At 34.0% G+C, this 25,284-nt stretch overlaps 1 protein-coding gene across 1 annotated transcript; it reads left to right on the top strand.

Moving 5' to 3' along the window:
• Positions 1-1,393: 1,393 nt before the first annotated feature.
• On the top strand, positions 1,394-23,545 carry LOC123921022 (NPC intracellular cholesterol transporter 1). The gene is made up of 37 exons (XM_045973394.1): positions 1,394-1,722; positions 1,893-1,933; positions 2,014-2,338; positions 2,427-2,577; positions 2,810-3,054; positions 3,193-3,384; positions 4,642-4,718; positions 4,790-4,907; positions 5,553-5,636; positions 6,799-6,894; positions 6,993-7,094; positions 7,287-7,355; positions 8,034-8,129; positions 8,196-8,303; positions 8,843-8,956; positions 9,143-9,229; positions 10,793-10,921; positions 11,810-12,008; positions 12,217-12,360; positions 14,717-14,760; positions 14,985-15,068; positions 15,154-15,222; positions 15,327-15,403; positions 16,328-16,397; positions 16,918-17,067; positions 17,299-17,364; positions 17,488-17,632; positions 19,807-19,871; positions 19,959-20,024; positions 20,541-20,634; positions 21,191-21,227; positions 21,336-21,393; positions 21,571-21,681; positions 22,288-22,355; positions 22,691-22,757; positions 22,852-22,920; positions 23,245-23,545. The coding sequence occupies exons 1-37, from the start codon at positions 1,660-1,662 to the stop codon at positions 23,296-23,298; spliced, it is 3,834 nt and encodes a 1,277-aa protein (XP_045829350.1). The 5' UTR covers positions 1,394-1,659; the 3' UTR covers positions 23,299-23,545.
• The last annotated feature ends 1,739 nt before the right edge of the window (positions 23,546-25,284 follow it).

Below are 25,284 nucleotides of genomic sequence, written 5' to 3'. Positions count from 1 at the left end.
CAAAACTCGAATTTTACCTTTTTTAAAAAGCAAAACCAGTTTAAACCAACCTGTTTCACCAAAACTCGGTTTGGATTATGCAGTTCATGGCCGGGTCGTGGGTTGGTGTCCACCCCTACCTATGAACACCAACAAATATATGTTTGTTGGTGTTTTCGAGATCATATTATCGGTTGATGTTGATCTAATAATCTAATTAAGGCAATCAATTTTATTTTTTACTTTCTGAAATTAATCTTGCTTCATGAAACAGATGATTGACAATATTTTATACCCCTTTTGTGACTGAATAAAGGTGGAGGAAGCTCTTAAACAACATTGGTTGCTATTTATTGTTGTAAAAGCTTTTGTTCCATTTTCAATCAATAAACACATATTTCTGTATAATTGCATTTTCGGGTTCCAACAAAACATGTTGAGATTAAATTATAATCTACAATAAACACAAACTTGTTCTTTTGATAGAATGAGATTGAGTAACTAACAAATGATTGTTGATGTTATCTTCTTGTTATATAGATAGCTTATATGAAATCAAAGTGAACTTTACCTATGACTTTTGTGATGCCAAACACAAAAGACCTAACATAGTTTGTTTATACAAGGTTTTACTTCTCGATGCTTAGTTTGTTTAACTAAAAATATTTTGTCTGCAATATTTGAAGCTGATACTCCAATTACACTTCCATTTTCTATAGGTGTAACCATAAAATTTAATGTCGATGATTTATATGATATAAACTTTTAATTTATCAGTGAATTTTATAAAATTTGTATTCGTTAAAGCTTTATTTAACGGTATAATGTTACTTAAATGTTACACGAGAATAATTTGATCCCTTATATGTATATATAATACACTATTTGTAAAAGAAACCAATATGAACATTAATTAATTCTCTCTTGAAGGACTACATTTTTTTGAAACCATATCAACTATGGCAATATACAAAAATTTAATATTACAATTAACTTTCTTAATTTTCGTGATTTACTAAAAGAGTTATAAATTCAACAACGAAGTTAGTAATATTTAATTTAACATAGTTCCCTTCATTAGTTAAAAATAAATAAATCTAACATTGTTTCCTTCAAATTATTTTATTCGGTTCAACATTTTTCTAGTGCATATTTTAAGAGGAAGAAAATTATTAAAATAACGAATTAATCAATGTTGTAAGAGTGTTGTGCTTGTGCCATTTAAGTATTATTACTATAGTTTGATTTGATTATGTATATGAAAAAAATCCAATTAAAAAGAAAAAGAATAATTTTTTTTAATATTTTCCAAATTCATCAACGGAAATTAATTATCGATTAATGACAGTGCTGGAAACTTTGTATGTTACTGTATTAAAAAAATTAAGCCACTTTGGTCTAGTGGAGTTTGGATAATACGCTATAAGTCTTGGGTTCGATCCCCGGTTAATTATAAAAAAAAAAATTATTAAAAAAATTAGGCAATAATAAAAGTTTAGGTCCTTCCTTACTTATTCGGTTTTTGGTTGTGTAAACCGTCCGTCCGCGTCTGTGACTCACTGTGTTGTAACTTGTAACTTGTTGGTTGGTTGGTTGGTTGGTTGCTTGTTCAGTTTCATGAGTTTCCTTCTTCATCTCATCTAATCTAATCTAAATAAAACCGAACGAAGAAAACAGAAAATGAAAATGAATACTAGTATGAAAATTATGGGTTTTCGTATCGGAATCATTTTTCTATTACAGGTAAGAAATCCATAACTTCAACTTCATCTTCTTAATTTCAATTCCTTCCTTTTACTTACTTACTTACTTACTTAGTTGTTGTTGTTGTTTTTGATTTCATCTTCATCTTCTTCTTAATTTATAATCTACTTACTAACTATCATCTATCTATGTTAATCTTAATCATTCAGTTGCTTATACTCTCTACTCTCACCACCGCCCAAACCCCAATGTAAGATCATCCATTCTTAATTTCATTTTAATTTTATTCATTCATTCATTCCACAAATTGAAACTTATCTTTCTGTTTAGGGCCATCCATTCGGAAGAATACTGCGCAATGTATGATATTTGTGGTCAACGCAGTGATGGCAAAGTTCTTAATTGCCCTTATCCTTCTCCTTCTGTCAAGCCTGCTGATCTATTTTCTGATAAAATTCAAAGTCTGTGTCCTTCCTTAAACGGCAACGTTTGTTGTACGGAGCAACAGTTTGACACATTAAGAGTACAGGTTCAACAGGCAGTACCCATTTTAGTTGGCTGTCCTGCTTGCTTGAGAAACTTTCTAAATCTTTTCTGTGAACTCTCTTGCTCTCCTAATCAGAGTCTCTTCATCAATGTCACTTCTGTTTCTCAGGTAAATACTGTGTGTCATTTATTCTTATGAATTATTACCTACACACTATAGTTGTAATTTCGTATCCATCATCTTATGTTCATTTCAGGCTAATGGTAATAAGACTGTCGATGGTATTGATTTTTATGTCACTCAAAATTTTGGAGAAGCTTTATATCAATCCTGTAAGGACGTCAAATTTGGGACCATGAATACAAGGGCCATAGATTTTGTTGGGGGTGGAGCTAACACTTATCAAGGTCATTCATTCATTATAACATGCTTCGATTTATTATACAAATAAATTACATTAACTCTGTTAAACAAGTGATCGTACCATTTGTTAGTTGCTATTGTCGGAACCTTGGTAGTAAGCAGCTGCTTTTTAAACCATGTTTGCATGCCATTATAACATTTATTTTCCATGTATATGCTTGAATTATACATGCTCTTTATGTGCTTATGCAATTTATTTTTGATTAACCATGCCAGAGTGGCTTGCATTTCTTGGAGCAAAAGTGCCTCTTGGTTTTCCTGGTTCACCTTATTCTATACAGTTTAAGACAACCATTCCTGAATCATCTCCTATGAAACCTATGAATGCATCTGTCTATTCATGTAATGACACTTCACTTGGCTGCTCCTGCGGCGATTGTCCTTCATCTCCTGTCTGTTTGGATCCAGAACCTTCACCACCCAGAAAAGATCCCTGTTCCATTGGAATGGGATCTCTGAAGGTTGAAACTATAGAATTGATTAGTTTTCTTGATTAATTTCATTCACTTCAAGACTAGATAAATTTAATGTACTGCTTTCTTTCTTAAAAGTTGGTTTACCTTTTAATGTATGTCATGTTTTGTATAATAATACTACAGGTCAGATGTGTGGATTTTTCATTAGCTCTCTTGTATATTCTATTGGTTTTTGTGTTGTTTGGATGGGTGTTGCTGCAAAGGAAAAGACAGGAGAGGAGAGTTGGCTCCAATGTGGAACCATTGCTGAATGATATGGGTGATGAAAGAAGTAGTGTTACTAACATCCAAAGGGACGAAACTCATCCTGAAGAGGTACACACTTAAGCCTGTGTTGTATAAATATATGTATGTTTGGGAGTCAGAATGATTCAATTTATTATTACTATTAGTTTTGTGGATACCAACTATCCTAAAGTTTAAACTGTTTGGGTGATGGTATGCATGGATTTATATTTATCTTAATATAATTTACAGATCCCCATTCCCTCATGCAAAAGTTCTTTGGGCACCTTAAAGACTCTTATATACCATAACACCACCCAACTATCCAAAAATCTTAAGTTGTCAGGTTAAGGCATATGAATTATGTATACTTCTCTAAATTCTTATTGGAAAATGTCTAAGGAAGAGGAGACTACCCTAAGGCTATACCAAAGTATGCCAAAAGGCTCCGCAAATTGTTACCGTTGACAAATTGTGAGAAGCTTGAAGCAAATATAATTTTTTTTTTTGTTGTTAAGTGCTTTGATCCTTACTAGCTAAACCGATACTTATAGGCTATCACTTGATATTATTGGTGGCTTCGTGTAAATATTTTTTCTGATTGTGTCCATATGTAAACTATAACTTCAAAATCATTTGAAATTTGCCTTTGGCTTTAAATAGTGCATTTTCATTATCCTTCTATTAGATTAGGTCAACCAGTCCGACACAAATACTCCCAGAATTTGACATGACTTTGTCCTACACTTCTCACTCATGAATCGAACTGGCAGTTGTCTAACAAACTTTATCAAGCCCTCAATGGTTCCGTGAAGATTGAAAATGAAACCCGGTCATTGGTTCCTGTACCTCCTAATCATCAATCCACAGCTGCAAGTAATGGTACACAAAATAACCAGTTACAAGGTCCAGACCACAACCATATTTTGAAAACTGGATATTTGCAATAAATTTTAACTGGGTCTGGCCCATTTCAGATTTTAAAACAGGGTTGTGTTATATGCTTTTGTAAATACGGTTGGTGAATTGGATGTCCATATCCATGTCCAAATTCAGTTGGATTCTCAGTTTATTGTAGTGCTATTTCAACATGTTGTTAATGCTGAAATAGTGATGCTTTTTGGCAATATATTTCTTTAATAAACTAATCCCATCATGTTTTCTTGTTTTATCCATTAGATCAGCCTTTATTTTTGATATTATGTTTTTTAATTAGTCACTTTTGTTTTCTACATGACGTGCTAGAATTAAATGATTTACATGCTGTATAATGTGCTATATTCAAAGATGTATATTTAGTATTATTTATTACTCTATCGTACCGTTGACTTTGTTGACAAACAAAAGGTGGAAGTGATGGATCCGGAAAAGCAGCATGAAATGCAATTTTCTTTTGTTCAAGGATGTTTGTCAAGATTTTACAGGTCTGTAGCTTTAGCACTTGTTAGGTTTACAATTTCTTAATCATTGATTAATATTTTGTTTTTGCATCCAGAACTTATGGAAGATGGGCTGCTAGAAGGCCCAATACTGTTCTTTGTTCCTCATTGGCAATTGTTCTTCTACTTTGTTTGGGTCTGATTCGTTTCGAGGTGGAGACACGACCTGAAAAGGTATCATATTTCATTTATTGCATCTCCACAAAGCGCAATCTAGTTTTGTTTTCCTGTAACTGTTATATGTTTAAGTTTTCTAGCTTGTTCCCATTAGCAGAATAATGCGTTCTTTTTCTTTCTGGTCTCTTAGTATTACCCTGGTTCATATTTGTTAATCTCCTATTAGACATGTTTGTATTGGTTGTTGAAACAAATGCTGAAATGGTAAGCACATTTTGCATACCAGCTCCAGCAGATTAAATAATTTTACACTGCCAAACCTATACTTTTATTAGAATACAAAGAAAAAGTTTTCACGAAGGATAAAATATCACTGCAAGGGTGTATTCCCAATTCCTGTAGATAACATCCTTTCTGTCTACTTGGTCTTTTTGTATACATTCTTGTCTGTTGAGAAGTCTCATATTGGATGAGATATGACTTGAACTAGTATTTATAAGTGGTGGGCAATCTTCATCTTACAAATTGGTTTTGTAGGGGTTGAGTTGGACCCAAACCCAAATTTTAACATGGTATCAAAGCAGAACCTATCCAACGTGTTGTATTGACCGTGCTGTAATGCTGTCTGTTTGTTTTTTTTGTTTTTTTTTTGATAATGACATTTATTCCTATCTAAACGTGTTGGTCATGTTTGTATTTCAGTTATGGGTAGGTCCTGGAAGTAAGGCAGCAGAAGAGAAAGATTTTTTTGATAGCCATCTGGCTCCATTCTACAGAATCGAACAGGTTTCAGTAGTGCTTATAATTTCTTTTACTTTTCTTTTGTTACTGATATCTAAGCTGTCTCTAGAGTAAGTCGATAGAAAACCTCTATCTAGCACGTGCAACCATTTGCATGTTTTGTCTTTACCATCATTTCTATTTTGTGACGATAAATCTGCCATTAGCGTTGCACACAACCTGGTTCAACATAATAGGACAAATCATATAAAGATAGACTTAGGCTAACTCTTCATCAAGAAGATATTAGATGATGGTGTTCTAGCTACAACATACATCCTTTCAGGCTTCAATTGGTAAATGTATTCACCAAGGAATTATCATATCACGGTTCAACATAATACATCCTTTCAGGCTTCTATTTTGTGACGATAAATCTGCCATTAGCGTTGCACACAACCTGGTTCAACATAATAGGACAAATCATATAAAGATAGACTTAGGCTAACTCTTCATCAAGAAGATATTAGATGATGGTGTTCTAGCTACAACATACATCATTTCAGGCTTCAATTGGTAAATGTATTCACCAAGGAATTATCATATCACGGTTCAACATAATACGTCCTTTCAGGCTTCTATTTTGTGACGATAAATCTGCCATTAGCGTTGCACACAACCTGGTTCAACATAATAGGACAAATCATATAAAGATAGACTTAGGCTAACTCTTCATCAAGAAGATATTAGATGATGGTGTTCTAGCTACAACATACTTCCTTTCAGGCTTCAATTGGTAAATGTATTCACCAAGGAATTATCATATCATGGTTTTAAGATCTTACTTGCAAGCTAGGAGCAATAGATTTGCTCTATTATAGGGTGATCAACGTTATTTTATAAAATTATTTCCTCTTATTTGTATAGCTGATTTCATATTTTACACTTTTCAGTTATTATTTTCTCTCATTAGTAATTTAACATAGTAGCTAATAGAATTTATACACCATCAACGTAATGTGACCTTGGTCTACATATTAGAATCAAAACTTATATTAAGAAATTCCCCTTTTTTCAAGCATTGGACATTATTCATAATATGATGTTACAGTAATGTTTGATCCATGCCGTTAACCTCATTTAATGAGATTTTCTTTCTTTTTTTTTTTTTGTGTTTTTTCTGTCCATTTCCTTTCATTTCTTGCTATGATTCTCTCTTAATTTTCAGCTCATATTAGCAACAATCCCTGAATCTGAGCATGGTAAGCCACCAAGTATCATAACAGAAGACAATATTGAATTGCTTTTTGAAATACAGGAAAAGGTATTTTATTTTCGGTTCTTTCAATTTGCTATACTTTGAATAAGGTGTTTCAATGTAGTGGGGCTTTATTACAAATTTTCTATTCATTGATCTGACAGGTCGATGGAATTCGTGCAAATTATTCTGGTTTATTTGTATCTCTGAGTGACATTTGCTTGAAGCCTTTAGGTGATGACTGTGCCACCCAAAGCATTTTGCAGGTTCAAACCACCATTTTCCAAAGGATTAGTGAATTATGTTTGAATTTTGCGTTGCATGTATTTATTATGTGTGTGTAGTACAACTAGATGGCTTTTCTTATTCAGTTCCATATTAATTTACTTTTTTTTTTGGGCACATTGAAGATGATTTTATTTGATTTTCATTTTTTGACTTAATATTCTATCTGATAGTATTTTCAAATGGACCCTGACAATTATGACAACTACGGAGGTGTTGAACATGCCGAGTATTGTTTTCAGGTAAACTTCAATAATCTGATTAATGGTTACCTTAGTTTTGTTATGGAAATGAGTTACATTGAAAGCAATTTCCTTTATTAATATAAGAATTAAAGTGTTTGATAGGCCCGCTGTTATTAATAGAAACTCTGTAAGTAGATGGGGAAGGTGCAACTGTGATTGATTGATTGAAGGGGGTGAAATATATTAGAATCTAGGTGGGTTGGGTTTAACTCAACCCTATCGACCGCCTGTGTGGATACACCTGCTCTGCCATTGCTCGCATTGTTTTAAGCACTGTTTCGTTGTTGTTTTTGGTCGTTGCTGCTTGCATTTACGGGAGGGACTCTTGCTTTTGGACCTCCCTCAATCTCTCAGGTCATAGTTTTCATGCATGCTCCTGCCGTTTTGGTGTTGCATATTTGTCTTCTGCACATTTTCTGGGCACTATTTCAATACTATTTCCTAAACTCAATACTCTTAGAATTTTGGGTTGGGCCTAACTCAACCCTACAAATTCGGCTTGTAAGGTGATGATTGCCTCTACTTATAAACCCATGTTCAGGCCATCTCATATCCATTGTGGGACTCTTAACAAATACTATATCAATTTCTTTTTGTGTCCTAACAGTGTCCTTATGATTTGTCTGTCTATCTGGTATACCATTGACTCTGATTATTTGAACTTATCATTTTCAGCATTACACTTCTACAGAAACATGCTTTAGTGCATTTAAGGCTCCCCTTGAACCAACTACTGCCTTGGGAGGGTTTTCCGGGAACAATTATTCTGAGGTAAGGTCATGCATTTTGACAGATATCTGTTTATGGATTACGTATATGCTGATTACCATATTCTAGGCTTCTGCATTTATTATCACGTACCCTGTCAATAATGCACTCACAAAATTTGGAGATGAGAATGGGAAGGCAATTGCTTGGGAAAAAGCTTTCATCCAGCTAGCTAAGGTTTGGTTCCTAAATGATGTCATCATAGTTATTAATTATTGTGTAACTTATATCCCAAATTCAACATTTTGTTTAACTTTTTATTGTTAATTATCTACATCTTTCTATAAATCCATGGATATCATTATGTTATTGGTTAGCGTAAGAAAATAGGTCATCATCTCTTTGATTTTCTTTATATCCTTTAATTCCATGGCATGATTTAGCCTCCTTAGATATAGTAGATACCTTGTTATAATGTCTTAATCCTCGAGATAAAGTATTGATTATGAGAACACTGTTATTGTGAGAAATGAGAACAATAAATAATAACCATTAGATAGAAATCAATGATTAGGATTAACAAAACACATTTAATAATAAGGTGCACTGTCATTATTGTATCATATATGATGGCAGGACCGATAGGAGATTGGCTCCGGGATATGGATGTTTCCTGAGTAAATTAGCTTTTGAATGTTGCATGATATTCGAGTTTTTCTACCTCTACTTGCATTCATTACCCACATCACATTTTCAACCAATTTTACATTTGGCAGGATGAATTGCTGCCAATGGTGCAATCTAGCAATCTTACTTTGTCGTTCTCTGCTGAAAGTTCAATTGAGGAGGAATTGAAGAGAGAAAGCACTGCTGATATCATTACAATACTTGTAATAACTTCCCATTTCTTTCAACTGAACATGAAAAACTGATTTGTGTTACATTTTTTTGAAAACTTGATTTGTGTTACATATAAACTCATGAACTAAAAGTTTGGTTATGGCTTTATGAATTGAAGATTTGCTATACTTGAATATACATTGAATAATTTGAATTCATTTCCTATATCCTTTTAGGTGAGCTATATTGTAATGTTTGCCTATATATCAGTGACATTGGGAGATACACCACATCATTTATCTTCTTTCTACCTCTCGACCAAGGTATGATATTTATCTTTAGGTTTCTAAGTTCCTATTGTTCACTGGTATACTAAATTGTTTGTGTGTACTCAATACATTCATGTCTTTCATAAGTGTTAACATGTGCTAAGCTGTAATTATTGATGAAAATGTCCTAAAATGTGTTCCGACTGCTACTTAGCTTACTCTTGTAGTTAAGCTTTTTGCAGGTAGCGAGAGCTGTCTTCTGACTGCTCAGCTAGTATGTTTGTGTTGATGGTAGATTTAAACTTATTATAAATGTAACAATTCCAAATGAGACTGACTAGAATCGAAGAAAATGGTTTTTCAGAACAGCATTGATATTATGGATAGTCATACCACATGAACTTCATATGCCTACTTCCGTTCCAGTTCTGCTGTGTGGTATTCTCAGATTAATACATAACTCTATTCTGCATACAAGAGTAAAATACATATAAAGCTCGACGTTTTTTTCACTTTAGAAAAGGGGCTGAACAAATAGCCTTGTGTGGTATCACGTTCTTGTTCAGGATCAGCTAGCTGACCAACTTAACTTGCCTCAGACTCAGATCCCTTGGTTTATTGATTTATGGTCCAAACTCAAGGTGTCGGATCAATTTACATTGCTCCATTCACCCTTAGTTAGAAGACGGAATACTAGAGATTGTCTATTTGAGGTGGCAGTGGCTCTGACAACTGCTCCGGAGACCGTTTTAAGGCTCGACGGTAACCAAACTAGGGTTAGCCTTGAAGGCTGCTAAACCCACAGAGAACCTTAGATGCCAACTTGGGTATTTCTCATTCTCATTAATGATGAGAAGGGGCGAACAGATTATTTATATACATATGAGATGTAATCTAAAAGGGAATAGTTTCCTATCATTAATTCTAAAGGATACTAACTAATCGTAAAATAATTAATATCAATATCTTATCAAAACCTATTGCGTCAAAAAACAAACCCTATTGCTGAAGTGTAAGAGCTATATTCCACTTTATGCTGAGTCAGAATAAGTTATAAGTTGGTTACTGCTCTTGTTGAATTGAAGTTATTGTTCGCTCTCACAATTCTTTATTTCAAGGAAAATATGAATTTTATCTTGAATTTATGCTGGTGTACATGCATATGGATAGAAACCTGATACTGGGCCCAAAATTATTAGAAGCCCTAATAGTGAGAGACGGGAAAGGGGGGGTTGGCATCTTATCATTAGTTGGTTATTGTGGGGACATAAAATATATTCTTTGAGTTTTGTCCAAAAAAAATAAAATTCTTTGAGGAGCTGTAGCTCCGGAATTCCCTTGTATGGGACCCATACTGTTCCATTGAGAACTGAATATACCATCCATTTCTTACATATTTCTTCTATTACTATTATTCTTTGTTTTGTTGTGTGTGGGTTCTACACATATCAACGACTGCATTATTTCCGTTCAAATATTTTTCATGTGATTTATGTAGACATGGTAGAAATCAAATTAACTTTTAGAAGTGTTATGAAATGGTTGGTTAGCTAAGGCTGCTATTACTATGATTATTTTGAACCACTCATATTTGACTTGATGTTATGACATATTTAGGTATTGCTTGGTCTTTCGGGAGTTTTGCTTGTTATGCTTTCGGTTCTTGGATCAGTTGGATTTTTCAGTGCTCTTGGAATAAAATCTACATTAATCATAATGGAAGTCATACCTTTTCTGGTTTTAGCTGTAAGTCTATCTGTTCTGTCCATTATCATTTATCTTTTATTACTGCTGATGTCATATAGACTAAAAATGTTCTAATTTCAAACACTAATTTGCTGTCCAATCTGTTTCCGCAATCCATTGTTGGGCCCTACACCTAACAGTTGGTCCTTTTTCAGAAATTGTGGGAGGGTTAAATTACTGTTGATCTTTTGTAATGGGAATATTGGTAGTTTTTGATTTCTTACTCCATGTGTTCTCTGTTTTTCTCTGCTTTCCGTTGATGTTTTAGACTCAAAATGCCATTAAACTGAAGTTATGTATAGCCATCCTCTGCTGCCGCTTGAGTCATCACATTCTTGGGTCTTCAAAACTGAAAGAGTTTACGTGAGAATTGAAAGAATAAAATTTTCTGAATGAGCTCAAGTGTTTAAACACCCATCATAATATTTTAGTTTATACACATGAAGATTACAACGATAATAAATGTCAACTGCAATTTACTTGAGAGTAATTATGCTACCACTATTTCTAAGATGCGTTAAATCTGTTCTACTTGCAGAAGAATCTAAGCAACTTGGGAAGTTAAATATTAATGTGATTCTAATTCCATCTGTTTATTATAATGGATCTTGCTAACGAGTGCCCCCGGGGAATTCTTCAAAGATTCCATTTAAAGAAATTATTTATTCAAAAAGTTAAACATTTCAATTTCCAATGCATTGACTCCACCCGTTTTCATAAAAATTTACCATTTAAGGTCCGTAGAGAGTTCCCTGGGGGCACTCGTTAGCATTTCCCTATTATAATTTTATAAGTTTCTTGCTTGTCTTTCCATAATGTTTTAGTCATGTCTCTCGGCAAGTATTGTGAGTTTTCACTACTTTTCTTGGATTTTCATTCTTTGATTAGGTTGGTGTGGATAACATGTGTATAATCGTAGATGCTGTGAAACGGCAACCCTCAGATTTACCAATAGAAGAACAAATAAGCAATGCACTGGGGGAAGTTGGACCATCCATAACACTCGCCAGCTTATCAGAGATTCTAGCATTTGCAGTAGGATCATTTGTTTCTATGCCAGCATGCCGTGTTTTCTCCATGATTGCAGGTTAAAGAATTTTCTTCTCTCGTCCTCTGTCCTTTTGGATAAAGAAACCAATCTTACATCTTTCTATAGTGCAGTTTAAAATTTTCATTTATGCACATAGAAAGGAGGGGGGGGGGGGGGGGGGGGGGGGGGGGGGGGGGGGGGGGGGGGGGGGGGGGGGGGGGGGGGGGTCTCTGCATTTCTTAACTTCTGACACTATTTTCTATAGCTTTGGCGGTTCTGCTGGACTTTATTCTACAAATCACTGCTTTTGTGGCTTTGGTTACATTAGACTCTGTGAGAGCCAAGGATAACAGGATTGACTGCTTCCCATGCATAAAGTTGAACCGATATTCTTTGGAGCAAACTGAAGGTACATACAAGCTATTGGCTCATGGATACATCGGTTTTTTATTGGATATAAATAATATCCACTCTTGAGTCTGCATCTCACAAGTTGTGTTCTTGGGCGGTTGTTTCTTATATGGTATTGGAATCTCTATGACCAGATTTCGAAAAATTAATCATTTATGCCCTTCTTATGCATACATGACATTGGACCTATTGTTTTTGTTAAAATAGACGAAAAGTATCCGATAATATTTTGTTGTACCTTAGAGTAATTTATAGAATATTTTAGCTTGTCTCCTACAACCAGTTTCTGTATTTCATTAGATTTCATGATTTTTTCTCTATCTTTTAGGAGTCTAGTAATAATCAGGACTAGTTCTCTTATATAGTTTGGAATTTGGAAGAAGTCTTGTATTGTATTATGGTTATTGTCTAATCTTTTGTATAAAAAACAGTCATATTCAAAGTATTTCGGTCGTTGTCATTCCTTGTCCAAAACCTTATTACTTCAATGTCATATTAGAGCGCTTTGTTATCCTTTGTGACCTATCTAATCACTATTCTACTGTTGAGTTCCCTAAAGTGTTGGGGCCATTATTTCTATGTTTCTTTTCTTCTCATCCATCATGCCCAAATTTTACCAGCCCTTTGAGTGCTCTTTGAATCTTCTTAGTGTTCCCTTCATTCTAAAGAGATGTATCCATTGGCGAGTGGAATACATATAAATAACATAATTATATATATCATCTCTTGAAATTTTCTCTGGTCTTTCATTGGAATTCTCTTCGAGAGATTAGACATAAAGTCATTTCAATTATTTCTGTCTTCATTTCGTAGCATCTATTGGGAAAAACTCAAATCCCACCACATAGACTAAAGATAAAGCTGAATTAGAGTTTATAAGCGGGGGAAATCCTCACCTTACAAGCCTGTATTGTAAGGATGAGTTAATACAAAAATCTAATATGGTATCTCTTAGAAATGAGTATTGGGCCTAACTCAACCTTACAAAACCGGCTTGTAAGGTGAGGATTGCCTCTAGTATATAAACACTTAGTCAAACCATCTCTCAACCGATGTGGGACTCTTAACACACCCCCTCACGCCCAACACTATTGGGCTTGGTGCGTGGATATAAACGGTAGGTGGCCCGATAGCGGAAACCTGATAACAGGTGGCCCAACGGATCGTGGAGAGGCTCTGATACCATCTTAGAAATGAGTATTGGGCTTAACTCAACCTTACAAAACCGGCTTGTAAGGTGAGGATTGCCTCTAGTATATAAACACTTAGTCAAACCATCTCTCAACCGATGTGGGACTCTTAACAGTATCAGAGCCTATTGATTCGGGCCACCAATCATTTATATGCACACATCAAGTTCAATAGTGTTGGGCGTAAGGGGGTGTATTGGGAAAACCCAAGTCTCACATAGTTTAAAGGTAAGGCTTAATCAGAGTTTATGAAGAGTGACACCACTCACCTTACAAGCCGGTTTTGTAAGGATGAGTTAGACCCATTATAAAAACCCAATAGTCTCTATCGAGTTTTGTTGAGGTGCAAGACTTATGCATATCTGCTGTATAGGCACGTGTATACGACAAAGGCTAAAATGGACCATCGTTTTCGGTGGTCCATCAAACACCGCACTTTTGAACTATTCGATTAATCTAGTCCTCACAGCGACACCATAACCCCTCTGCTGCCCCATATCTTCTCCAGCCCTTCACCTTTGACCCTAATCTTGCATCATGGACCACATATTATAGTGGTTCACAGCCTTGGCCTGTGTATACTCCATTGCTTCTTTCTTTTCTTTCTATAATCTAATAATACTTCCAAGGATTCTGAGATGTATCATGCATGGTTAAGACTATTGCAAGATAGATATGTCGTGTTACTGATATTAAGCATAACTCTGCAAACTTTGCAATTAGAGATTCTGAATACTAAGATTGTTCAAGCTAAGTTAATCAATTGTTTATCTTCAAAGTTTAGAGGGTTAAGACATATATCAATCCACTTGGTTCTATAGTTAAACTTTTTGGAATCATTTGGTCCTTTCCATTATATCAAAGGCCCTGTGACTTAATTTGCTGCCCTTTTCGTCCTGGTGAGATTTAATTTCACCAAAAGATATTGTTATGTGATATGCCAATGCTTCAACTCCAAATGACTTGCATGTCATGAATCATCACACATGGTAGGGATATGAATCACTTGTCCCTCTACAGATTAAGAATTTAGGTTTAGGAGGATGCTGCATAATTTTTAATTTATTGCAATATCCTGGATTGTTTTCAACTTTGTTGAGTTGAGTATTTTGAACCTTCCCCCGGCATGCATATAGTTCTAATCATATCACCATCAATGTGCAGGAATTAGGCAGGAAACAGATGGGCTGGTAACACGATATATGAAGGTAAAATTATATTTAGTTCATGTGATGAGTACACATAAACAAAAAAAGAAAGAAAAAAAAGACACTATTCTGCTACTCATGCTTTATGAATTCAGTTTTGTTGTTTTCTCATTCTAGTTGGTGATAATTGGCAAAACATCTATCATATTTACAGCATAGACAGTATACTATTTTGCTTTGCTTTCGGTATCAAAATTAACTCAGTTATCACTGTGTAAACACAGGAGGTTCATGCACCATTTCTTGGACTATGGGGAGTTAAAATCTTGGTCATCGCCATATTTGGTGCATTTACCTTGGCAAGCATTGTAAGTTACATAGGAAATGATAAAATAATAAATGTCAGCAAGATATTTTTGGAAAACGTCACTTTTGCTATGACTTTATTTTCAGGCATTATGCACAAGGATTGAACCTGGTCTCGAGCAACAGATTGCTCTTCCGCGGGACTCCTACCTTCAGGTCTAAATTTCTAATTCACTTCCCATGTTTTTTTGGGCAATTACTTTCAGTTCCCTTATTTTTTATCCAGCCTCTTATGTTGGTTATTATTGTTCTCTTTACAGGGGTATTTCAGTAACATTTCTGAGTACCTCAGAGTGGGACCACCGTTGTATTTTGTTGTGAAAGATTACAATTACAGGTTGGTTAGTTTTCTATTTTAGGCGTTCTTGTCTCTTTATACATTGATCTTATTGTTTTTTAAGTATAACATTGAATGTTGTACATTTTACACAATGAATGCCTTAAGTATGCAAACCTTAGATGACTGAAAAAATAAATAGAATTATTTGGCAGCAAATTATCCATGTTATTATTCTCCTCCAATGTGTTATAATGTGAAAAACCACATAGAGATCTATCAATTAACATTAGGGGAAAACTTCATGCCTTTTGCAATCAGTACCTTGAACTTTCACTTCTATCCTTGACTTTATACTATTATTACAAACTCATTTATTAATTTGGGGTTAAGTTGCCGAGGGTGAACAGAAGGGTCTATTTCAACACCAGTACGAGTTTAAAGTTTGATTAGGAGGAAGTGAACGTCCAAGTTACCTACTTGCATAGGATCCTTAGTATTACAGGAAATCTTTTGGCTTATTTATTGTTTCTTGTAAGTATTAGAATGTATTTAGTACCTAGTGAGTGTTATGTAAATCTAATTGTTGTGTTCATTTGACTCAAGCAATTTATTAGAAAACATATTTTCTTCTCAATTTCCTTGTCAATGATTATGGGAATCAATCAGATCGAGATTCTGATATGATTTTTGTTTTGTATATATTGCTCTGATTCGCATAGCTAAAATTAGCGGTTGTAATAGTTTTGTACCTTAGCAGTTTTTATAGGGACAATTAAATTTCTCTAATTCTTAGGACTTGAATTATTGTACATTCCTTTTCTTTGATCCAAGTTCCTCTATATTTCAAAATGTTGTATGTTAATTTTCCCTAATAAAAGGGTCTATTTGCCAATGACACAAAGTTTAGCTTGGTTGTATGCTCTTTTCTCTTCAAATTTTTATTTCATCTTTTACCTGTTTTCCTGATATTCTCTCCTGCAGTTTAGAATCAAAACATACAAACCAGCTATGCTCCATTAGCCACTGTGATTCAAATTCTCTTTTAAACGAGGTAATCAATGATGAATTCTTCAAAAGTGGTTGTTACTGAAAACCTCATACAATTTTATATTTTATTTACAGAAGTTCATCAGATATAATCAATATGCTGAGCCTTTTCTTTCTACAGTTGAATCAAAACATTCTGTAATATTGATACCACCTGTATCTTTAATCAAATTTGATTTTGGCTAACCTGATCTGATTTTCCTTTAACCTCGCTAACCATTAATGATTTTTCCAACCACCCGTCAATTCCATCAACTGCCCATATTGTATGTTCCACTTGTAATAAGTAGTTTGTACGAACTTGAACTTAGTTAGTTAAACTTGATTTCTAGTTTTAGTCACCTTTAAGTACAAATTGTAATGTAGACTTGTACATAGCTACACCTCATATCTTCCTCTGTGCGAGACTTGGAAGATATTGTTAAATGGTTGACTTTCACACAAGCAGACTTGCAAAAAAATTTATATTTATAAATTTGGCGTATGTGAATTGATTCTGCATATCTTGCTCCCTAAAACTGCAGATATCTAGAGCAGCATTGGCACCGGAATCAAGCTACATTGCCAAGCCTGCTGCCTCGTGGCTTGATGATTTCCTTGTGTGGATATCTCCTGAAGCTTTTAGTTGCTGTCGAAAATTCACAAATGACTCATACTGTCCACCTGATGATCAGGTATGTTCTTTTTATGTGCTTGGATAAAACACTTGTGTGCAGCTTGCTTGATTTTCCTTCTCTTCTACATTTTTTGGAACTATGCGGTATATGTATCTGTGTTGCCATATCATGATTTTTTGTCTTTTTCCTATCTAATTTTCCTTGCTACACCAATTTTTTAAAGTAATAATCTGATAACATATTGCTCCATGTACAATAACAATAGTAAATGTCTGTCCCCTTGTTCAGCCACCTTGCTGTTTTCCAGATGAAGAGCCATGTGGGTTGGGTGGAGTGTGCAAAGACTGTACAACAGTAATATACTTTTCCCTATACATATTTTGTTTATTACATAGGAGTTTACTTCCCAAAAGACTTCAACCTGTAAATCAAAAGGGTGCAGTAGCAAAAGGACTAACACTTTTTGTTGATTCCTAGTGTTTCCGCCACTCAGATTTGGTTAATGATCGCCCATCTACAGCACAGTTCAAAGAGAAGCTTCCCTGGTTTCTTGATGCACTGCCGTCGGCTGATTGTGCGAAAGGTGGTCATGGAGCTTACACCAATAGTTTAGATCTTAGTGGTATGAAAGATAGCCTCTCTCTCTCTCTCTCTCTCTCTCTCTCTCTCTCTCTCTCTCTCTCTCTCTCTAAAAGAATAAAACTCATTCTATTCCTTGTGTATTTGCTGTAAGGTTATCTAATTAAGCTTTTATATGTATACATTTTTTAATGTTCATAACATTCTGTGAAGCTTCAGATGCTAGTGCCATTCAACGTCCCTGTCATCATTTTATTCCTCCTTTTTTTCCCTTTTCATCTTCATCTTCGTCTTCTCTTATGAGTATGGTAGAAACTGAGCATAGTGAGAGAAACTGAATTTGTTATTACTGATTATATACAGTTATTTTATTTCAAATATATTTGTAGACTATAGTTGCCGTCACATCTAGACTGGTAGAAACTGAGCATAGTGAGAGAAACTGAATTTGTTATTACTGATTATATACAGTTATTTTATTTCAAATATATTTGTAGACTATAGTTGCCGTCACATCTAGACTGGTAGAAACTGAGCATAGTGAGAGAAACTGGATTTGTTATTACTGATTATATAAAGTTATTTTATTTCAAATATATTTGTAGACTATAGTTGCCGTCACATCTAGACTAGTGTGACAGGCTGTGATACTAAATCCCTAACTCAATAACCCGTGAACTAAGTCTTTCACAGGTTGCAACATTAATGCGATACAGAAACTGAGAAACTATACACTGCACTTAAAACGTATATTTATATTATACTGTAATGTCTACCCAATCCATTCCGTGCTTCCTTCCATCTAATCTATCATTCTAAGACTTCTCTCGCCTTTATCTGTTTATTTTTACTGATGGAGGAGACTTGAGACAATGACACCATTGGATGTCCTCAAAAAGGCCATCAATGTATTTGGATGTCTAAACTGGCACTCTCAGCAAAAGCTCTTATAACCCTGGGTTTTCTTTGGTCAAATTGTCCATGCTCCTACAGTTTATGATGCTATGCATACCTTTGTCTCCATCCATGTTTACAATTTTTATTGACCTCAAATTTCAAATGAGTCTGCATCTTGGTTCATTTACCACACTTCTTTGATCTACTTCTCCACACCATGGTATACCTTAATTTTATCAATTTAGTTTAATTATTATTCCTTATTAATTTGGTAGACATTTTTTAACTGTCCCTGTTTTGGTTCAGAGTTGTTGTTTTGATTTGTTTGGAACCTCTGTAGCACTGACACTTCTGATTGAACACCGACACATGTTATTACATTCAACTAATCTATATTTTAAATTATTACCGGTGTTGACGTGTTAGTGCTTCATAGGTTGGAGCTAATTATATAACTTCTATGTGCCTTCATTTAATAAAGGCTTAACTACACATTTGGTCCCTTACGTTTATTTTAGGTTTCAATTTGGTCCCTTACGTTTAAAAAGTATCAATTTGGTCCCTTACGTTTATTTTAGGTTTCAAGTTAGTCCTTTCCGTTAGTTTTGCCACTAACATCGTTTAAACAGTACACGTGTCAGTGTGTCCAAGTGCCACGTGTCAGTCCACATATGCAAATTGGCTGCCACATGTGACAAAATTGACGGAAAGGACTAACTTGAAACCTAAAATAAACGTAAGGGACCAAATTGATACTTTTTAAACGTAAGGGACCAAATTGAAACCTAAAATAAACGTAAAGGACCAAATGTATAGTTAAGCCTTTAATAAATTATCTCTGACACTATTGACTGTGAGCTAGCAAAGGAGAGACAGAGAGTTAGTGTGGCCGATGAAAATGAAGATTATAATTTGGGGAATTAAAAATGATCAAAGACTGTAGATTATTCATTTTCAGAATTTGGGAAGATTGGTGACTCCAGAGTTTGATGGCCACAATAAGAAGCATTATGGAGATGGAGTTAAAGGCTCTTCTTTTTTAGTAAAAATGGTGGCAGATAGGAGTGATATATAAAGATAAACACTATTTAAAACTTAAATTTTTTGTTAGGAGAGTTAACTGTGTGGCATAAAGCTCTAGATTAGCCGTGCTGTCCCTGATTAACAAAAAATACTGTATAGAAAACATGTATAAACTTTTTGTAAGTTTTGTTCTTTCTGAAACCTTTTGTAAACTTTTTAGTTTTTACATATATAGTAAAATTTGCTTCTCAAATTTTAAATTCTGATATAAACATTTTACCTATAACTGACTTTCAGGTTACGAGGGTGGTGTAATAAAAGCTTCTGAATTTCGAACTTATCATACACCAGTTAATAAACAAGTATGCAGAGTGATAAACAAAGATTTTATTTTCCTTGCTTATGCATGATGTTTCACGTGTTATTTAATCTAACTCGAATCTTGTTAGGGTGACTATGTTAATGCAATACGAGCTGCAAGGGAGTTTTGCTCTAGAATTTCTGCATCTTTAAAGGTTTGGATTTCAATTGCATCATTAGTTTTTGCCTGTTGGTTTAGCTTTTAGCTTTATAGGATCAAACAATTTTTAGAGATGTTGTCTTCGCGCGCATGTCTTAGTAATTGAAGGTTCTCTTCCCCTTGAAATTATTACTGTTTTCTGTTAGATGAGTTAGATCTGTACTGTATTCACGAGCCTTTTCCTGGGATGGTCTTGGTTCTTAATTTTGTTTTGCTTAACACTGTTATATTTTTCTTTTGCCAATCTAATATATTACCAGGAAGGGTAATACTTATATTTTGAGCTTTAAGTCTCAACCTCTAGAGGTTTTGGAGTTGTTATACTTCTCACCTGAATTTCTTTTTCTTGATATAAGTTTTTAACAAAATTGTAGGTGGAATGATTATGGATATTCTTTTCCTTTTTGGTCCTTAAGAAGTATTTATGCATTGGCTAAATCTGGGCATAGTGTCCCACAATTATTACTATTATGTATCTCAATTTCTTGCTAACTAATCTTCTCCTGTGCAGATGGATGTATTTCCGTACTCAGTATTTTATATCTTCTTTGAACAATATCTGGATGTATGGAAGATAGCCCTGATCAACATTGCGATAGCACTGGGTTGGTATTCCAAAGCAGTCTAATAACATGTACACATGGGATGGCATACTTGTATATAAACTGTTTGTTTTGATCCTAGATACTTTACCTGCCCTTCTGTTTATTATTCCATCCTGTCCATTCTATTTTTTGAAATTGAGCCTATGTTAAGAAGGTTTATACATATGTTCTGGACTTCAAACTTTTAAATCCACCTTCCTCTTTATGGTCTTTGAGTTAGTACTTTGTTGTCATATAAACATCAAGCCACTTAATTTCTGTCTCCAGAAGGACATACAGCATCTGTTGCTTTCTATATTGTTAAATATTTTTGTATCGGTATTAAACTCCACACCTTTAGCTAATACTTAATTGACATCCACATAACATTTTTCATTGTGACAAAAATTAGAAAATGAAAATGTAATTCATATCTTCTCATGTTTCTCCGTGTTCTCATTTCTCCTTGACATAAACTTTTCAATTTTTACTCGAGTCATCTGAATTTCTCGTATTAATTCTGTAATTTTTAATCAAATTCATTTGATGTTGAACAATTTGTAATGATATGTAACAGGTGCTGTTTTTGTTGTATGTTTGGTCATCACATCGAGGTAGAAAATCTATTCAAACTTAAGCCTTGTATGCTTAAAGTAAATTCAAAATTTGTTCTCTCTATTTGGGATTAAGTGTAATTTTTTGTCTGTTTGCAAACAATGCAGCTTGTGGAGTTCAGCAATCATATTACTTGTTCTTCTCATGATTATTCTGGACCTCATGGTATCACTTATCTTTATTGTTTTGGATTTTTTGTCTTTCCTTTGCGTTTTCTTTAGGTATCTTATTTTCCCGTTTCTATCCTTTTAGGGCTCTCATAAAATGCAGGTGTACCTTTTTATGTTAAATTAATACCTCTCAGTTTCAAAATGAAACTAACGACTTCTGCGACTCCTGCAGGGTGTAATGGCGATTCTGGGTATTCAACTAAATGCGGTGTCTGTTGTAAACCTGATTATGTCGATAGGGATTGCTGTGGAGTTTTGTGTGCATATAGCACATGCGTTCATGGTTAGTCTAATCCTCTGTTTTATAGCACATGGGTAAAATGGTGTTAGAAGGAACAGAAACATTTGTCAAACTGGCACTTCACAAACTACAACTCTGATATGTTTATTAGGTCAATGTTGTTATGGAGATTATTGTACTATGTGAATTCCAACCTTATTTATCACGTGGAGAATTTTGATGCTTTGATTAACCAGTAGGGATGCTATGGGTATATGCAAAAAAATTCTTGCATTTGCTAGGAGTTTTAATTGGTACATGAATCTAGGTTTGTGACTAGGTAGTTATTTGAAAGAAATGCACGTATGAATGGGACTTTGGGTACTCTACTACCCGACCCATTCTATAATCATGCAATATATTTGTTTTGCTTTATAATAGGATTTGAAAGAACTTGGCGATATTTTTCAATTAAGTTACCAGTTGAGCTTGTTTGAGTACAATTTTTTCTTGTTTTTTAAATACAGGTATGAACACGAATAATTTTATATTGTATATCCAAACCCTACTTACCCATTGTGATTAAGGAGACCTTTAAGCCATAGAACCTCATGTTTTTGCATGAATATGCACGTTTACAAATGATCTATATTGCTCATGTTTATACAGGTAAGTACAGGGGATAGGAGCCAACGAGCAAGGACAGCATTGTGTACCATGGGGGCTTCTGTATTCAGGTTAGCTGTGCATATTGTTGCACTGCATGTAGAAATGGCATGTCACTTACAGCCCAGGACCTGAGTGTAGAATTTATATGTATCATGGATATTATAAAGTTGATCATGTATGCCAAACCCCAAACAAATTAAATAGTCGGGTCAAAATCTAAGTAGTTCATGAAGTTTATTTTAAAAACCTTAATAATATGCCTAAACTAAAGGAATGACAAGAGTACAATTTTTTGTAGGATAAGTTATAACTCATGATAAATTAATTTGAACGATGGTCTTATTATTACTTCTTGTCTGCACTATTAATCTGTTGACCCTTTTCTTTTTACTTGGTTTGGCAGTGGAATCACACTTACAAAATTAGTCGGAGTTCTGGTCCTCTGCTTCTCAACATCAGAAATTTTTGTGGTTTGTGATACATCACCCTTGGCCCTCAGCACTTGGTTGTCTATGCAAAAGAAAAGAAGTTAAAGTAGCTTACTAGCTTTTATGGTCTTTGCAGGTGTATTACTTTCAAATGTATCTGGCCTTGGTTATCATTGGCTTCTTGCATGGTCTGGTGTTTCTACCAGTAAGTGTTGTTTGTGGTGTTTGGTTTGGCTCAATTAATAACTGTAGCTCTTCATTTATGATGTATAATCGGTTTTACTCCTTTTTCATTTTCATTTTGTGAGTAATTGTCCACCCCTCGTGGTGCTGGTAGTAGTAGTTGCGGCAGCAGCAGTAGTAGGTGATCTGTTAGCACCACTATAAGTCCTCGCTGAGGCTTGTGGGTTGTTCCAACATGGGAATAGGATAGCATAGTTTCCCGGTGAACTTTTTTTGTACCGAAAAGAGTATATATAATTATTAATTATGAAATTTCTCACAATTCCTGCCTCCTTTTTTTCAACAGGTGGTATTAAGCCTGTTTGGTCCTCCATCAAGGTATACAGTTTCAAAGGAGTAGCTAGAAGACATGTCTTCTGCTTCAGCATAACAGCCTCTACAATGAAATTAGATGTTAACCAGTTTACTTCAGGCTAACAACATATACAACGAACAAGAAAATTTGTTTACTTATTAGTTCTGATGTTATGGTAGGACTGACCAACAGTTACTTTAGTGTTTCTATCACTCAAGATCATATTCACAAATTACTTTTTAGTGTAATTTACTATTTGTTATAATTTATAAACAATGTGAAGTAAGAATGATCATATAATCAAACTGCACACAAAATAGACTATAATATCAACTAAATCATCACAAAAAATACAAATGTGATTTCATAAAAGTAATTAGGTTTCAACTAAATCATCACAAAAATACAACTGCAATTTCATAAAAAATGATAGAATCAGTGAGAGGAAATTAGGTCTTGAAAATTTAATTTTAAAATAGGGGCATTTTTGTCTTCTTAGGGTGTAACCAGGTTTTTTGGGCAACTTAAAATATTAGTATTTAATTTTATAAAAGAAATTATATTTTTTTTTTTTGGCCAAAGTAGCCTAGTTGCACTCTCACACATATAAAAATGACATATAAAAAGAAATTATATTTAATTATTGTTATATATGATCTCTTTATTTTTATCCACTCACAATATTAATCTAATCTATATATATGACAAAAATCGGAATTCAATCTAATAATAACAAATAAGTTATTCTATACATAAATAAAAAATCAAAGAAGATTATGTCATTTTTTATAGTTGCACATTTGTCCATAAAAATCTTGTTCTTATATGTATTATTACATTGTCTTATCTTAATACTAATATCTTGGTTCTCTAAACAAGCAAAACATTAACGTTATTTGAATTTTCCTTAATTTGTAACAAACATTTTTTTTCCACTCAATTCTACTCTATAATTTTTTTTTTTTGCCTACCCCCACACCCACCCTCCCCCTCATTCTTCTATGATTTTATTTTTTTAAAAAAATGAATAATATATTGATAAATATTTTTAAAAAATCGCAGGAATAATGTTTGTCATTGATACTCAAAAAATATTACAGGACAAGTGTTTTAAGTTTTAACTACCTAACCATTACATAACACATAGTTGTTATTTAAATAACGATACAATTAATTATTATTTAGGAAAGCCCAATTCTCCAAAATTGCTCAAGTATCAGAGAAGTATAAGAATCGAGTATTTAAATTTTATTTTTTTTGAATATATAGACAGACACGTATTTACGATTAGTTGTTTTATAATGATGTGAATGGGAGACCGAAAACAATTAGTGATATGTTGTTTTTTTTTCTTTTTTCGTCATGATAATACGTTGTTCTTCTTTTTATTAACGTATTTTAGCTGTATCGTATCTCAAAATTTAAATAAAAACTATATCGATAAATATATAAAAAAACTATATATTTGTCACCGATATTTAAATAAAATTGAATAAATATTTATTATTTATGATTATAATTTATTATAAAAATACATATATTTATCACTGTTGATCGATCGCCGGGGAGCACATTCTGATCCTCGCGATCCGGATGATCCGAATCATACCGATCTAATTCCTCCGGTTGATGCTTCGGATCCTTCCGATCATAATTCGAATGGCTGCTTCTGAAGATTCGAATGTTCGAAGAAGATCCGCCTCAACAACCGATTCCTTAGCCTTAAGAACCCTCCTTAGTTTCCGAAGATTCAAGTGATTCCGAAAAAAATTCGCCTTAGGAACCTCTTTATGTTCACCCTAGACTATCTCGACTGTGTCGTCGCCGGACCAATCGTTGGAATCTACCGGATTATCTAATTTTTTATTTTTAATTATTGGTTGTTGTGTAGGATATAGGCTACATGCTCTCGCCTCAACAACCTGGCTTCGCAAATTTTGCTATAACTCTATGGATTCTAGACATGATTTTTATGTTAAAATAAGAAGTTAAAATGAGTTTACACATTGAACTCTCTTAAAATTACTTAAA

Source organism: Trifolium pratense, linkage group LG4 (assembly GCF_020283565.1).
Source record: "Trifolium pratense cultivar HEN17-A07 linkage group LG4, ARS_RC_1.1, whole genome shotgun sequence".
Classification (NCBI taxonomy): Eukaryota; Viridiplantae; Streptophyta; class Magnoliopsida; order Fabales; family Fabaceae; genus Trifolium; species Trifolium pratense.
This window is presented reverse-complemented; position numbering and strand designations above follow the sequence as displayed.